Genomic DNA, 18,265 nt, shown 5'->3' with positions numbered 1-18,265 from the left:
AAGGAAAAACAAATATGTTAGGAAAATTAAGTGGAAAAGGAACCAGAGTTGCCCTCAAGACAAAGTCTAAGAACAATAGTGTAGTAATGGATAAAAAAAAGTAATGGAACTGACCAACAAGTTTAGAAACAAACTCATGTATATCCTAATAGAATTTGAGAATAACACTGCTTTTTCATACCACTGGGAAATCTATATGTTATTCAGTAAACTTTCTTGCCACAATATATTACCTATTTGGGGAAAAAACCACAAATTAAATTCCTACCCCACACTACACACAAATCTGAAACCTTATAAGTATTAATGATTTAAACATATAAAATCTAAAAAAAGAAGTCCAAAAAGATTAAGCCATCACACAGTAGGCATAAATACCAGTCTTTTTATATCAGTCTTTTCTGAGAGAGATTTTATTTTTTATTTTTACTCATTTTAACATTAAAGTAGAATATTTTACATTGAATGTTATTAAAGCCAGAATCCATCAAAAGGATGGTTCATTGATAAAACCATGTAAAATTTAAAATGTCTACAAGGCAAAAGACATCATATGCAAAGGTAAATGATAAATGGCATCTTTTTAAATTTTAAAGTATATGCAAATAGTTATAGATAGGATTAATAACCTTGAATCAGAATAGTCTGATATAAAATTAATAAGCTGGAGCTAGAGGGAAGATGGCAGAGTAAGAAGCACCAGGAATCTGTCTCCCCACCTAGACAACAACTGGCCTGATAGAATCTGTCTAATGTTAAGTATTATACAACTCTGGAGTCTATTAAAGAGGAAGGTTTCCAGGGGAAAGCTTCATTGTAAACTGTGGTTAATTTAGGTCAACTTCAGCTCTTCGCACAGTAGCCTCCCCACACCCTATCCCCAACCCTGTGGCAGGCAGCTGGGCATACGCTCCTAGAGCAGCTTGCACATAGCTTGTGAGAGTCAGGGTGGGCAATAAAGACCCTCTCCTCCAAATACCAGAATCTGTGCTCTGATTGCTGGTTCTGGTCACAGAGGTACAGACTCAGAGGCAGCCAGCCATTGTTGCAGTGCCTCTCCCTCCAGATGAAGTGACCTCCAGGGAATTTAAAAGGCTAGTCCTTGTCTCCCTTTTTGGAGACAGACATTTAAGGAGTTATACAAATGGCCAAAATGCACATGAAAAGATACTCGACAGCATAATCATTAGGGAAATGAAAACTGAAATCACAAGATACCACCTCATACCCATTAGGATGGCTATTACCAAACAAAAAACAAAAAACAAAATAACAAGTGTTGATGAGGTTGTGGAGAAACTGGAACCTTTGTGCACTATTACTGGGAATTTAAAATGGTGTAGCTGCAATGGAGAAGAGTACACTGGTTCTTCAAAAAATTAAAAACAGAATTACCATATAATCCAGCAATTTCACTTCTGGGTACCCAAAAGAATTGAAACAGATATTTGTACACCTGTGTTCATAGCAGCATTATGCGTAATAACCAAAAGTTGGAAACAAGTTGCTTCAAACCATTCAATGTATAAATGGATAAACAAAATGTGATATATACATACAATGGAATATTATTCAGCCTTAAAAAGAAATTCTGACGCATGCTACAACATGGTTGAACCTTGAGGACATCATGCTAAGTGAAATAGGCCTGTCAGGAAAGAAAGAAAAAATGTGTGATTCCAGTTATAAGAGGTACCTAGAGTAGTCAAATTCATAGGGACAGAACTACGAATGATGGTTGCCAAGGGCCAGGTGGAAGGAAACAAGGAGTTAGTGTTTAATGAGCACAGAGTTTCAGTTTCTCAAGATGAAAAGGATTTTGCAGATGGATGGTAGTCATAGTTATACAATGTAAATATACTTAAAGCTACTGAAATGTACCATTAAAAATGTTTAAGATGGTAAATTTTACATTGTGTATTTTACCGAAATTTTTTAAAATGTACATGTATATTTATTTATAGCAGCATTATTTATTATAGCCCCAAACTGGAAATAACCCAGATGCCTTTCAATGGATAAATGATTAAACAAACAGTGGTACATCCACTGTTTAGCAATAAGATGGTACAAGCTATTGATAAGAACAACCACCTGGATGAATCTCAAGAGAATTATACTACGTGATAAAAAAGCCAATTCCCAAAAACTCATATCCTATATGATACCATTTATATAACATTTTTGAAATGACAAAATTATACAAACGGAGAATTGATTAGTAACTGCCAGGTGTCAAGGAAGGGGTGAAGGTTGGAGGTGAGTAGGTGAGACTATAAAAGGGCAACATGAGATATCCCTGTGGTGATAAAAGTGTTGTGTATCTTGACTGTCAATACTATCCTGAATGTGATATTGTACTGTAGTTTGGCAAGATGTTCCCATTGGTGGAAACTGGGCAAAGGGTACATGGAATCTCTCTGTTGTATTTCTTAGGATTGCATGTGAATTTATAAGTACTTCAAAATAAAAAATTTGAAACAGCATAACTGGCCATATTAACTAGCCATATGAAATTAAGTGTTGATATATCATATACCAGTTATGATAAAACTACAATTACAAAGTATGTTTAATATCATGTTGTCTTTCAAAGTACCTTACACAAAGGCAGAAAAACTGTAAGAACACAATCTAGCCAACAGAAAAGAAGAAAATAGGATTCCTTGTGGTGGAATCATGCCCATAAATTGAAAGAACAGAATAACATCCTTAATCTACTCTTTACTTAATTTAAAGATGTATCCCAGGTCCAATCAAAGCATAAAACAGCTGAAAATTAAGGAATAGATGGTAGCAACTTTGTAGCACAAACTATTTAAGGTTGTCCTTTACCAAAGAAAAACAAAATTACTTTCAATTTCAACTTTAAGGAATTTTCTGGAAGAATTCAAAAGAATGTACACATTCTATCTCAGACATTCTGAAAACTGAATGCGCATTGAAATTACCTACAAAACTTTAATAACTACAGATGCCTGGGTCCCATCTACAGAGTTGCTGTTTTCATTGATTTGACTGCAGCCAGGGCTTCTGAATTTTTCAAAGCTCCCCAGTGACTCTGATGTGCAGCCAAAGTAGAAAACCACTGCTCTACCTGTTACACCTAACTCCAGATACGATCAATCACTAAAATCATCTTATTAGTCAGTGCTAAAGAGCTAAGCCTATTAAATTCTGATGAAATCACATCACCAAGATCATTTTCACATCCAACATATTAATGACAGTGAGAATGATATTAATAGTCAACATCTGAGTGTTTCTATGCCCCCAAAATTGGAGTAAGAATTCTTGATACATTACCACAAGGAATCACAACGTCTCCATGAGAAAAGTGTCTTGGAGGTAACTTGCCCCTGGTCACATAAAGGCCTCTAAAGTCTGTGCTCTGAGCTACTATGTGTTCATCAATGGTACCAACTATACAAAGACAGACTTCTCAAAAGTAGACAGCAAACCTCTTAGGAATCTGGCAATAGCCAGCAAAACAGTAAATGCACATCCTCTATGAGTCAGCAATTCTACTTCCAACTATCTACCCCAATAGAACACGTATATATTAAGTGATGTGTACAAGAATATTCATGGAATTATCAATGTTAATGGCAAAATCTAGAATCAACCTGAATGCCTATCAATAAAGAAACAGCTAAATAAATATGGTAAAATGCTATTCAACAGTTTAAAAATTAATTCATCTATATATATCAACATGGACAGATTTCAAAATACATCTTGCTGCATTACAAAAAATATTTTAAAAAGCCATGTTATAATACTACTTATCTACAAACTTACTAAAGATACTACAGTATGATACCAGTTATCTACTTAAAAAAGAATACTATATATTCTTTTCCAACTATATATGTTGGAATACTATATATTCCAACATTTCTGTTGGAACAGAGAGAAGCAAATCAAACAAGTAACTGTGGTTATCAGACTGAGCAGGAGTCTGGGATTGGGAATGGAAGTAAAAAGGAAGATAACTTATTCCTCTACCACACAATTCCTCTACCACACAATTCCTCTACCACACAATTAAAAAGTAATAAATACAATGGTTAGATACATTTATTAATTTATATTATTTTTATTATTATATTTGTTAATAGTACACATTTACAAAACATCAGTTCCAGCTCCTGGTAATGAAAGAATAGCTTATATGAGACTAACCTACAGACCAATAATAATTACAAACTCTGGGCAGAAGTTTTAAACTAAAAAAAAAAAAAAAAAAAAAAAAATGCCTATTTGAAGGCAAGTGACGAAAAGCTGGCAGAAATAGGAGAGGATTCAACCACTGAAAGAAAAGAAACATACTGGGTGAGATCCAAATTCAAACAGCTTTCACCATGAGGCACTCCCCACTCTGTGAGATACACAGAAAATAGAGCTCAGGTAGAAAACTACAGTCTTATTGGCCTGAGATGAAGGAGTCTGGGGCTACTGAAGCCACTGGAAAGTAAGGGAGGAATCCTGGAAAGGAGAAATCCACAAAAAAAGAAGCCCAAAAATCTATGTAAAAGTCCCCTCAAATCCTGAATGAGTCCTTGACTGCTCATACAGGATGCAAGATTCCATAAAGTCCACTGAGGAAAATAACAGCTGAAAAGTCAACAGATGTTTTAGTAAATACCCACTGTAGGAGAGACAAAATTTAAAGTTTGAGACTTTCCACTGAAACTCCAGAAAGGCCATATCTCAGGAATAAAGACCACAAACTAGTACTAAGAGACAACTCTAGGATTAAGAAAAAAACTGAAATAGACTCACTTTAACAAAGCCAAAAACCAGGCTGTGACAATATCAAGGTGAACTGCAAATAATTTAATTACATGTTAGAACAAACTCAACATCATTCAAAGTATGATAACAAATCATAGTCACAAGGTGTAATTTTTTTTAAAAAAAATTGAGACATGCAACTAAACAGGAAAGTGTGACCAAGGTCAAGAAAAAAAAAATCTATCAATAGAAACTGACCCACAGATTACCCAGATTTTAGAATTAGCAGTCAAAGATTTCAAAATAACAATGATAAATATGCCAACAATGGATATAATGGGTGAAGACATGGGAAATTTCAAGACAAAGATGAAGGCTGTTTTTTTAATGGAAACTTTAAAACTGAAAACATAATATTTTATATTTTTTAAATCATAACATCAGATTAATATCAAATTAGATACTGCAGGAGGAAAGATCAATAAACTCAAAGACCAATTCAACAGAAATCAAACAAATAGAAGTGTGATGGTTAATTTTATTTGACAACTTGACTGGGCCAGAGAGTGCCCAGATATTGGTCAAGCTTTATTCTAGGTATGTCTGTGAGGGTATGTTTGATAAGGTTGAGATTTACATTTAAATTGATAGACGGAGTAAAGCAGATTGCCCTCCCTTTGTAAATGGACCTCATCCAATCAGCTCAAGGCCTTAATAGAACAAAGATGCAGACTCTCCCAGAGTAAGAGAAAATTCCTCTTGCCTGACTGCCTTTCAACTAGAACATCAACTTTTTCCTGCCTTCATACTTGATCTGAAACATTAGCTGTTCCTGGGTCTCAAGCCTGCCAGCCTTCACAATGGAACTATACAATTGACCCTCCCAGTTTTCAGGCCTTTGAACTTGGATTGAAACTACCCCATTGGTTCTCCTGGTCTCCAGCTTGCTGACTGACCCTGCATATCTTGGGACTTGTCAGCCTCCATAATTGCTTGTCAGCCTCCATGATTGCCAATTCTTTATAATATCTCTTTAGATAGATAGATGATAGATAGATAGGTATCTTATTGGTTCTGTCTCTATGGAGAGTCCTAATACAGAAAGCACCGAGAACGAAGACTGAAAAAAATCAGAGCCTCAGGAATACATGACAGTATCAAATGTTTTAATATAAGTGAAATTGAAGTCCTAGAAACAGATGAGGGAGAGCATGAAGCAGAGAGTCCAATAGTTTTCCTAATTTGATTAAAAACTGAACCCTCAGATTCAACACGCACAATAAAACTAACACAAAGGAAACCATACCTAGGTGAAAACAAATAGAACCATTTTTTAAAACAGTCAGAGAAAAAAGAAGACACATTACACACAGGAAGCAATAATGATCATGTCTAACTTCCTAGCAGAAACAATGGAATCCAAAATATAATGGAATAACATCTTTAAAAGTGCTAAAAGGATACAATGGAATATTATTCAGCTATAAGAAGGAAATTCTGATACATGCTACAACACAGATGAAAACATGCTAAGTGAAATAATACAGACACAAATGACAAATATTACGTGATTCCACTTACAGGAGGGACCTAGAACAGGCAGATTCATAGACAAAGAAAGCAGAATAAAGGTTACCAGGGACAGGCAAGAGGGGGATGGGTAATCACTGTTTAATGGGTACAGAGTTTGTTTGGGCTGAGGAAAAAATAGAAATGGATGGTGGCGATGGTTAATCAACACTATGAATGTATTTAGTACCACTGAATTATACACTTAAAAATTGTTAAAATGGGGGTTTCCCTGGTGGGGCCATGGTTGAGAGTCCGCCTGCCGATGCAGGGGACACAGGTTCATGCCCCGGTCTGGGAAGATCCCACATGCCGCGGAGCAGCTGGGCCCATGAGCCATGGCTGCTGAGACTGCGCGTCCGGAGCCTGTGCTCCGCAACGGGAGAGGCCACAACAGTGAGAGGCCCGCGTACCGCAAAAAAAAAAAAAAATTGTTAAAACGGTAAATTTTATGTTATGAATATTTTACCACAGTAAAAAAAAAAGAAAAAAAGTGCTAAAAGGAAAAAACCTGCCAACCTAGAAGTCTATATCCAACAAAAATGTCTTTTCAAAGTAAAAGCAAAATAAGGATGTTTTTCAGATAATGAAAGCTGAGAAAAGTTTTCACCACTACATCTACCACATTACCAGAAAATATGTAGCATTCCAGGCTGAAGGAAAAGATGCCAGAAAGAAATTCAAATCTACATATAGGAATGAAATATGTAAGTACATGTGAAAATGTGTAATAAACTTAGAATAAACCTTAGAAAGACATTCTAAAAGCTGAAGGGGAATAAAAACCTACAAATTATGCCCCCCAAAAGGTAATCAAGTATAAAACATTATCATTAACCAGCACCAACATACCATTTTATTTCTACTGAGGATTAAACAAATGGCTGAGTATAAGATGGTATTTAAATTTTTTTTAATCTAAATAATAGTTATAATTTCTCCTTTTAAATTCCCCATAGCTCAGAACCATTCTTTTTCGGAAAAAAAAGAAGAATATATCACTTAACTTTCAAACGCTTTATTCACAGAACATTTCTTGTTGATTGGTTATATAAGTCATAAAAAAATCTATGGCACAATATATTTTTCTTATTACAAGTATAAAAAATAGTCAAAAATAATTTTGCCATCCTGAAAAAAAATCTAGTACTATTTTCTAACACATTTTTATATAAATGTTCTAAAGTAAAAATGGCAGACTGAATGCATGAATTCATCTCCATGCCCTACTAAAACTTTACCAAAAAGAAATTTAAGTGGGGGAAAAGACTGACATACACAAGGGGTGATTATAATGAGAAGGGAGATACCAACAGTTTTAGAACATAGAAAGCAAGTGGACAAACAGTAACTAATTGAGCAGAGGAAGATGAACCCCAATGCCCACTAGCCAAGACATCACAAAGCAAACTAATCTCGGCCAAAGTAAACTAATTCCTGCCAAAGAAACATCAAGAGAGCTCAAAGTAGAAAGCACCTGGTGTCTCTGAAAGCCAGGTTGAGACTAAAAACAGGAGAATGGGCAGAAAATTCAATAAGGAACATGTAGATGCCCAAATCCCCTCCTTGTGCTTGCAGAAAACGTGGAGAGGCTGAACTAGATCGGCACCAAATTAGCAGACACCAAGCACATCTGGGAGCAGGTACGGGGCTCTACCTAAAACCGAGTTTGACGTAAAAGTCTGATAAGGGCACCGTGACACCTCCAGCCCCTTCCCTTGTTCTGCACCAGAATACTGGCTATTGCCTTGCCAGAGCTGGGAAGATTTCTCTGTCTAATCCAAAAGAAAAATGTGTAGAGAAATGATCAGTGCCTCCCCTCTTGAGGTCAAACAGACCTGCCCTCACACACAAAGCTGCCAACAGGTCTTTAGGTAACTTACTCATGAATGTGAAAACTGCAGAGGGTCACTAGATAGTTGAGGAAATTAGCTAACATGTATTAGGGTCTGAAACAAACACAAAGACAGAGGAAGCAGAAACAGTGGATAAGAACAAGTTTTAAACCATAATATCCTAAGAGAGAGTAAAAATACTGAGTTCATGAAACAAAACCCCATGTTTTAAAAGTATTAATCACAGATGAATCTCTAGAAATTAAAAATATGAAAACCAAAATTATAAATTCATTAGAAGTAGATTTGGAAGATAAAATTGAAGAAACTTCCCAGAAAGCAGGACAAAAGACAGAGATTTTTAAAAGGAGAAAAAGTCACTTTTGAAAACGATACATGGGATTAGAGTACAAGATCCAACATCTAATTGAAAGAAATTAGAAAAATATAACAAAGGAGAGATAGGGGGAGAGATAATTACACAAATTTTTTTTAATTTCCCCAAAGCACATGGATTTCCAGACGGAGAGTCCAAAAGAGCACCCAGTACAATAAGTAAAAAAAGACCCATCCCAAGATAGCATTGAGGTAATAAGACCACTGAAATAAGAACTTCCTTCCAAAGAGGCAAAAGACACCACAAAAAACTGGGAATCAAAGTGCCAGCAGACTGCATAATAGCAAGACTGGAAATCAGAAGACAGAGCAATTTCTTCAGAAACCTAAGCGAAAGTGATTTCCCACCTTCCATATATCAAATGAGGGAGTAAAACAAGAAGAAAAAAAAAAAGACATTCGGAAACAGACAATTTGATATTGGAGAGAGGAAAAGGGAATTCCAAAGTGATGGGGAGGTGCAGACCAGATGACAGCTGCACAGCAGGCCTACAGAGCGCCCACTCTAGACCCAGGTTGCCAGGTGGCCTGCCTCCAAGGAAAAACAAGATGGAATTGGCAGATGAGCTGATTTGCGTGCCTGATATAAGAGCTCCACAGCAAGTTCCACTGGGCAGACTCTAAGGCAGCATTAGTGGTGGCGAGTGTGAGGATCCAGGACTCTCACACTCCCGGCCTCCCTGCACACACACATTTCTCCTCCTTCCAGCCTCTCAATATTACAACTTGCAGCAGTATGCAGTTCATTCTGAATATAATGTTACTAAGAGCTGGTCCTTATTAGACACTTGCTATGATAAATAGTCATCTCTTTTTTATACAACTTGGTTTCCTTGGAGCTAATGATTCCTCACTTTTTCATTTGATTATTTAAATTACATTCATAGATTACTTGATAAAAATTTTAAAAACAAGTAGTATATGTTTTTACTATTTGTTTTATGCATAAACATGTAGCCATGATTTCTTTTTTAAGACAGACATATAAAACACACATATATACATATTTACAACCTCATTTTTCACTTTTTTAAGTCATTATTAGATTTAATCATTATCAGTCTTTATAATAATTTCCAGTTACTTCATAACATTTCATTATAAGACTATGTGATAGTTTACTCACGTTCCTCTGTGTTGGACATAAGTCTTTTTCAAAATTTTTAATAATCTTTCTTTATGTTTTTCTTTTCTTCCCTTTTTTTATTGAAGTAGTTGATGTATATTATATAAGTCACAGGTATACAATATAGTGATTTCACAATTTTTTAAAGGTTATACTCCATTTATAGTTACTATAAAAATTGGCTATATTCCCTGTGTTATACAATATATCCTTGTAGTTTATTTTATATATAATAGAATTTTTTTTTACATTCTTAATAATGCTTACTGAGTACCCTTCTACATAAATCTATGTCTATATCTCTGATGACAAGTTCCAAGATGCAGAATGGGTTTAAGGCTTTTGATCTATACTACTTAGCTGTCCTCCAAAATTTCTGCCAATCTACATTTGTACCTACAATGCATTATGTTCATTTTACCACACACTTACCAGCAGTAATACAATATTTTTTAACTCTTTCACCAAGTGAGCAGGAACAGATTTAACATGTATTCACTTTAATTTGAATGTCCCTATTAGTTATGTTATAGTATCTATTTATGACTTTTGACCCTTTTCTATTGGGGTATCACATGTATTCGTGTGACTTTTAATCTGGCAAAACTTGCATATGTATCCCATTGTCATAGTTATGATAAATGTTTTTTCAGTCTTAACTCTTCTGCAGTCACACTTTTGTTCTTCCTTCTCATACACCTGGTACCTAGATAGGCCTTCCTCAGCTCAAGGTTGTGTAAATGTTGACCTATGTTTTCTTCTCTCTCTCTGAGTGGCTGGTATTATGGTTTTATTGTTAGTAATTATTTTAAGTAGCCTAAAAGAGATCCTTTAACAATACTTCTATAAAAACATGAGCAAGGACTTCCCTGGCAGTGCAGTGGTTAAGAATCTGCCTGCCAATGCAGAGGACATGCGTTCGATCCCTGATCCGGGAAGATCCCACATGCCCCGGAGCAACTAAGACTATGAGCCACAACTACTGAGCCTGCGTGCTGCAACTACTGAAGCCCGCGCACCTAGAACCCGTGCTCCCCAACAAGAGAAGACACCATAATGAGAAGCCTGCGCACGGCAATGAAGAGTAGCCCCCACTCGCCCCAACTAGAGAAAGCCCACGCACAGCAACGAAGGCCCAATGCAGCCAAAAATTTTTTTAAAAGCATGAGAAAACAGGAGTGGGGTGACCTCAAAAATATAAAGGTGGCTTAAAATCAAATAACCTTCTATTTATCTTTTAACTAAAATATTTCAACATACAAGCTTTCTTCCTTAAATATAGGGTACTATATGGATCAAAAGCAATGTAACACTTTCAGGTATATATGCTAATACAGCTTAATTTTGAAAAGTTTTACTTACTTGTGGTCATGATGTTAGGAGGGCAAGAGGGTATTCCATGATCTACTGCCCATCTGTAGGCTCCTTCTCCAACTAAAAAGCTAACAACAGAAAAATTACTCTTTTAAAAATTCATAGTGTCATCTTCTCCTACATATTCAATAAAGTAATATAAGTAATATAGTAAGGCAACTGAAAAAATTTTGCAATACCTCAAAACGGCTACATGCCTAAAAAATTCTTTTAATTTTTCCCCAAGTTAGAAATTTTACAACTGGAAATGGTACAATATCATTTGCAATAACTAACCAGTAAAAATTGGCAAAATGCAACATAAGAAGTAAAAATAGTTGATTTCCCAGTGGAAAATACTAAGATTTATCTTGGATCAACTGTGGTTCTCAGTTTATGTACAAGATCTATTTCATCAGATTAAGAGTCAAAGCTTAAGTGAATGTCTTCAGATCTAGTATTCTTGCCTAGTATAACACCTGGATCTACCCAAAATGAGTGGCGTACATCCAGAGATGCCCAAACACAATGATATGCACTTACATTTCTAAGCCTCGATGCAATAAAAATATATTAATGGCTGTCAGAATCATTTTTACTGTGGTAAATAAAGCAGTGTGGTATGTCCCAAAAGTAATTTTTTTAAGTCCCAAACTGCAAGTTTTAACATAACAAAGTGAATAAAAGGATACTGTTAGCTAACTGTAAAAGACTTCCTTTCAAAGATTTCAAATAGCATGCGGGATAATTAACCACCCCATTCCCTAACACAGTAATAGCAAGCAGTTACCATAATAATCAATCACTTCATCTCCTTCCACAGCCAACTTCTTAAAGCTCTCAGCCAGCTAGTAATGGATTCCTTGAACTAGTGCCTACTCATTAGTTTCCTGCTCCCTAGTTTTTGTTTCTGTTCCTCTAATCATTCCAACACTAAAAACTCAAAGTAATACATATTGAAGTCTTTAGATTTGATTGTTCGTAAGAAGATCAATGATAGATTAGAAGAAGAAAGTCTAAGTTGATACTCAGAAACATATCCAAATGGTTCCAATGAGAAACAAATTGGTTAAGCCAATAGTTACTACTATTTTCCAGTATATATGAAGGTGAGAATGGAGGGAGCATTAAAAAAAAGAGAAGAGGGAGAGAGCCAACAAGAATACCTCTTCAAACTTCCATTTTTAAAAAAAAAATCTAAAGGACTCCAAAAATAGAAAAGTTCCTCCTATTCCTGTATCAAATGAAGACCACTGCAAAGAAACTGCAAAGAAAAGCTGTCACATAAAGGAAAATGGAAGAATAACTGAGGTAGGAACTTGGATGCAAGCTGAGCTGTCCTGACAGCATTTGTAGCACTTCCTTCTGCTAGAAAAAGACTTTGATATAAGAAATAAACTCTCTTCTCGTGAAGACGTAAAAGAGATGCTGAAGTATTAAATTAAATGATCAGGACAGAAGTTTGGAGCTGAATCTAGTATTCTCAGCACTCCCATTTGTCATTTGGGGTTCTATCCCAGCATCTGGAATTGAAAGTATTTTATAACATAAGCTTAGTTTTATTTTTCATTTCTTAATCATTCATAGGTTTGATTCTAAATAAAATTAGTTTGCAGTTGTCTGCTATGCAAGGTTTTAAATACATTAGGCGTTGTACAATATTCACAGGAAGGTGAATATTTGATGCCGTCTTACGGATAAGAATTCTGAGATCTTGACTTTTCCTTACTACCAAAAATTACTTGTCCAGTAGTTTGACATCACACAAAATGGCATATAACTGCTTTTGAAATCATTTTAAAATGCTAAAAAGCTACGTGAGTTTTCGCTAAAAACTATACTATCAAAACTGAAAAATCTCTTCCCAGAACACTGAATGCAGCACCAATTCAAATTTTTCTCAAATATTCTTCTGACTCTCCAAGGAGAAAGCTTTCACAGAAGTTTCACCTCAATTCACTAGAAAAATCCATCGACTCCACCTTGTTAACACATCCAGATCTGACCACTTCTCGCCACCGCCCTGGTCTGAGCTGCCATCATCTATTACCTACAGTGTTGAAATGGCCTCATCACTTCTATGCTCACCTTGCTCTGTCCCCTGCCCCAGTCTAATCTCAACACATCAGCCAGTGACATCCTCGTAAAACACAAGTCAGGTAATGACATTTCTCTTCTCAAAATCCTGCGAAACCCCTCATGAGGACTCTAGCATGAAAACTGGAGCCTTCACCAGGATCTCCAGGCTCCCAAGTGATCTGGTCTTCTCTGCTCCCTCCTCCCCTCATCTCTTCTTCCTCTTGCCCCCTCGCTTACTCTGCTCCAGCCTCTTACAAAACACAAACATGCCAAGGGGACTCCTGCCTCAGGGCCTTCACCCTGACTGTTCCCTGTCAGGATCTTCCTTATTTCCCAAATGGCAAATTTTCCCATCTGTTTAAATATATCTCCCTGATGAGGCCAATTTCAAACTGCACCCAACACACTGCTCCTCTACCCAGTACTCCCAATGCCTCTCATTCTGTCTTTTATACTTTTCTACCTTCTCACATACCACATAACTTTATAACCGATGATATTATCCCTGTTGTTTATATCTATCTCCCTCAAATAAACTGTAAGCTTCACAACAACAGGGATCTTTGTTTTTCATTGATATCCATATATGCTAAGCATTTAGAACAGTGCCTGAAGCACACTAAGCATTAGAAAAACATTGGCAAGATATTCAACAATAAACTAGGGTGTCAAAATTCTCTAAAGGACAGCATTTTCCTTGTGTTATGCTCTCCTTAATTTACACTAAAGCAAGTCTAAAGTGTTAAGAAATAAAAGCAACACTACTGAGACCAGCACTGAGTGGGATTATTAAAACCTTCAACAAGCTGAGCTATTGAAGTGCCAGCATAGCCAAACACCCGAAAACACAGTGAGGTCAATTAACAGTTTCATGGATGGGAAATTTTCAAAAACCATGACACTACGTAGTCAGTCTAAAAATGTGCAATTTAGTGATTCAGAAAGGTCTCAAAACTGCTTAAAATGCATTATGCTGGATGAGAAAGATATAGGAGAAAATGACAGCTGCTTCTTTGGACTTAAAAATGGATTTCTATATATTTTACCTATTACTTCTTTATCATAAATGCACAGAACTGAAGAAAGACCACCAATTTGGTGGCTACTGATTATTTAAAGCTTACAAACACATAAAGTGCAAATAAGGGAGAACCTGCTGTATGTGGAAATAACACATAATGACCAAATTAAATAATAAGGATTTAACTCTCCTTAAAATTTTTATTACAAAAATTTTCAAACATATACATTACAGAGAATAGTATAATGAACCCAAAGGATCATCACCCATTTTCATCAATTGTTAATACATTGCTAATCTCATTCATTTATATTCCCACCCAGATTATTTTGAAGCAAATCTCAGATATCATATAACTTTAAATATAAATATTTTAGCATGCATCTCAAAAAATAACTTTTTTAAAAAACATAACCACAACATAACCAATTGACACCTAAAAAAATTAACAATAAATCCTTAGAATCAAAATAGTTTATTCAATCGATGTTCACATTTCCCTGATTGTCTCATAAAATTTTTGCTATTATTGTTATTTTTGCCTTTTAAGCTATTTTGTTTGAAGGGGAACCCAGCTAACCCATCCATACCTCCTGATTAGTTGATAGCTCTCTTATGTTTCTTTTAGTCTATAGGTTTTTAAATTTTCTTTTCACATTCATACAACAAAGGTACTAAAATCAATGAATTTATGAAATACAATAGGTTAAATAGTATTTTTAAATAAACAATGTACCAAAAATTAAATTTGCATCTCAAAAAATCTGAGGGTCTAATGAGCAATAATGCTTTTCTAGCTTTCCCTTTTTCACCAAAAGAAACGTAATTCCCAAAAATTATAACTTATTCTATAACATATTAGGGTAGCAGTCAGCAATTTTTTTTCTGTAGAGGGCCCGATAGTAAACAGTTTGGGCTTTCTGACCAGATGTCTCTGCTGCAACAACTCAGTTTGGCCTCTGCGGAGCACAAGCAGCCATAGACAATATGGACACAAATGGGTATGGCTGTGTTCCAATAAAACTTTATTTACAAAAAACAGGCAGTAGTCCAGATTTGGCCCACACACCATAGTTTGACAACCCCTGTTTTGGATGGTTATGCCTATCAAAGTTGTACCCTATCAAAATGAAGGAGGAAAGAGTAAAAATAAATAAAATTTATTTACTTCTACAAATAAAATAAACGTAGGAAAATACGACACAGTTTATGATAGTAGGCCCACCAAATTTATGAGGATATCATATTCATGCTAAATATATTCTACTAATCTGACCAAACACCAATACTTAAATAATATATCATATCATGGTGGCAATAACCAGAAAATTAAAACATAAAAAATTATCAGCTAATAGAAATACCATTCTGCCTAAAGTTTTGCTGAGGGTTTTTGTAACAAAGCAGTAAGAGTTTATAAAATTCTAACAGAATTTAGATACAGCTGAAACAAATACACTCCCTGTCTTCCTCAATGAGATATATAGACAGATGAACTTTTTATTTAAAGACTTCTTAGAAAACACCCAATGACTTGCTGCCCCCATAGAGTCACCTGCCTCTTCAACAGATGACACCAGAAGACCAGTTTCTAAGTCCTCCATCTGCTTTTGATAGTTTTTCTACCTCTATGCCTGGCATACAGGAAGTAAACAAAAAATATTTGCTGAATGAAGGAATGGGTAAGTGAATGAATAACTAAATGGGTGTAAACATTACTTCTTACTATTATAAAAGGATTCTATTCTATGGGTTCTAATCTGCTGCTTCTAATGTGATAAGGACAGACTCCATAAATTTTTAACAGCATAACAGTGTCAAGTATGGTACTCAGTTTCTTTGTTGGCAAAATGTATGTTACCCTCATAAATCATATAATGATTTTATGAGATAATACACACAAACCACATAAAACGATGCTTCTCACAGTGTACAAAGGCAATAAATTTTAGCTATTATCATTATAGAAATTAGATATCTAAACTTATTAGGGTTGTGTGTAAACAAGCTTAAAGTAAAAACATGATAAATTTGTTTTATTTATTTAGGATACTCAGGGAATTGGGTTTTTTTTAAACTACTGCAGGTATACTGTGAACTTGCAGGTATGTGAGAGATTTATGCTTCTGGACAAGATGGAGTAACAGGGAATACATTTACACTCTTGCCTGAACCAATGGAAAAGAAAAATCAGATAAAATACAGAAAATGATAGTTTTCAGACATTAGACAGTAGGTAGCATAGGACAGTGATCCTTAAAAGAAAGGAAACAAACAAGGTAAACCTTATGATTGCCCTAGCTTACTGCCTGGAGACTTTCCAGCCACAGCACAGGAACAGAAACTCAGGCAGAGCCCTGCAGCCTCTCTGAGTTGAAGACAGAGAGCTGGGCATCCAGAGAAGCCCAGGTGGCCGAGTTCACAGGGCAGAGAACCAGAGAGGAGACAGCTGTGCAGAGAAACGACTCAAGAAATCTACAGAGTCCGCCTATAGTCTTCAGCTGAGTACAGATCAGTGTACGTGTAAGATGAAATCATCCAAAGCCTGGGAAAGAATAACATGAAAAGTTTTAGAGGAAGCAATCCCCAAGTTCACACAGGGCCAGAAACAGCTCCTGTTCCCACCAAAGTAAAAAACCGCATTCTAGTTGCATCTGTTATAGTACTCAGAAAGGTTTTGCCCAACAGCAAAGCAAAATTAGCTCAAGGCTAAATGCTTCTCTAGTTGCATGTAACAAAGTATAAAGCAAGACCTGAAAGGATGAAACTGTCTATAAATAAATTAACCGCATCCTAGAATTAAAATACAGAAATATCCAACACAAAATAAGGCAAAACTCACAATATCTGGAATCCAATAAAAAATTACCAAACATGCAAAGAAGCAGGAAAATGTAACCTATAATGAGAAAAATCATTCAATTGAAAATAACCCAGAAATGACAAAGATGACAGAATTAGGAAACAAAGATATTAGAACAGTTACTATAATTGTATTCATATACTCAAGAAGCTACAGGAAATATCAAACATGTTAAGTAGATACATAGAAGACATTTTTTTTAAGGTGCAAACTGAACTTCTAGAGATAAAAACTACAACGTCAGAAATGAAAAATAAACTGGATGGGATTAACAGGTGATTAGATATTGCCAAAAAATAATTAGTGAACTTGAAAACAGCAATGGAAATTATTAAAAATGAAACAAAGAGAAAAATGAATGGAAAAAGTAAACAAATTATCAGTGATCTGTAGGACCACTACAAGAGGTCAAATATGTGTAATTGGAATTCTGGAAGATAGAAGAGAAGGGGGGATCAGAAAAAAATATCTGAAGAAGTAATAGCCAAAAATTTTCCAAATTTGATGAACTATATATCCCTACATATTCAAGAAGCAAAATGAACCCACACCAAAGACATTACAAGAAAGCTACAGACCAATGTCTCTCATAAACATAGATGCAAAAATTCTTTAAAAAATGTTAGCAAACTGGATCCAATAACATATAAAAAGGATAATACATTATAACCAAGTGGAGTTTATCCTGGGAATACAACTGTTGCTTTAACAATCGAAAATCAACCAATCACTATATTAACTGACAAGGAAACTTATTAACTGATAAGGAAAATTATAAGATCATTGCAACAGATGCAGAAAAGCATTTGAAAAAGTACAATCCCCATTCCTATTAAAAACTCTCAGCACACTAGGAAAAGAAGGGAACTTTCTCAACACGATAAAGAGCATCTATGATAAACCTATAGCAGCCATCATATCTAATGGTAAAAGAACAAATGCTTCCTCCCTAACGCTACAAAACAAGGCAAGGATGTCTACTCTCACACTTTGATTTCACATTGCATAGGAGGTGCTAGCCAGTGTAATAAAGAAAAAGAAATTAACTAAAGGAGTTCACATTAGAAAGAAGTATCTTTATTACTTAAAGAACTATCTTTATTCCCAGAAGACAGAACTATCTATGTAGAAAATCTTATGGAATCTGTAAAAACAGTATGAGAACAAATGAATTTAGCAAATTCCTAAGCTAGAATATCAATATAATAAAATTAATCATATTTCTATATTGGCAAGGAACAACTGGTATTTGCCTTTTTAAAATATGCAATTTATCACATCAAAAA

General features: G+C 35.3%; 1 protein-coding gene across 3 annotated transcripts in view; it reads right to left on the bottom strand.

Moving 5' to 3' along the window:
- The window catches only part of TASP1 (taspase 1), a 235,770-nt gene that overhangs the window by 165,144 nt on the left and 52,361 nt on the right, over positions 1-18,265 (bottom strand). For all 3 annotated transcript variants that reach the window (XR_014326839.1, XM_082858198.1, XM_082858199.1), the window contains one exon: positions 11,026-11,105. Coding sequence is in view for 2 of the 3 variants with exons in the window: in XM_082858198.1 (XP_082714324.1) it covers positions 11,026-11,105 (80 nt within the window). In the remaining variant the exon portion in view is untranslated. The remainder of the gene's footprint in view (positions 1-11,025; positions 11,106-18,265) is intronic.

The sequence above is a fragment of the Leucopleurus acutus genome, assembly GCF_964270905.1.
Source record: "Leucopleurus acutus genome assembly, chromosome: 16".
Classification (NCBI taxonomy): Eukaryota; Metazoa; Chordata; class Mammalia; order Artiodactyla; family Delphinidae; genus Leucopleurus; species Leucopleurus acutus.
Note: the sequence above shows the minus strand (reverse complement) of the source record. Positions and strands in the feature narration are given on the sequence as shown.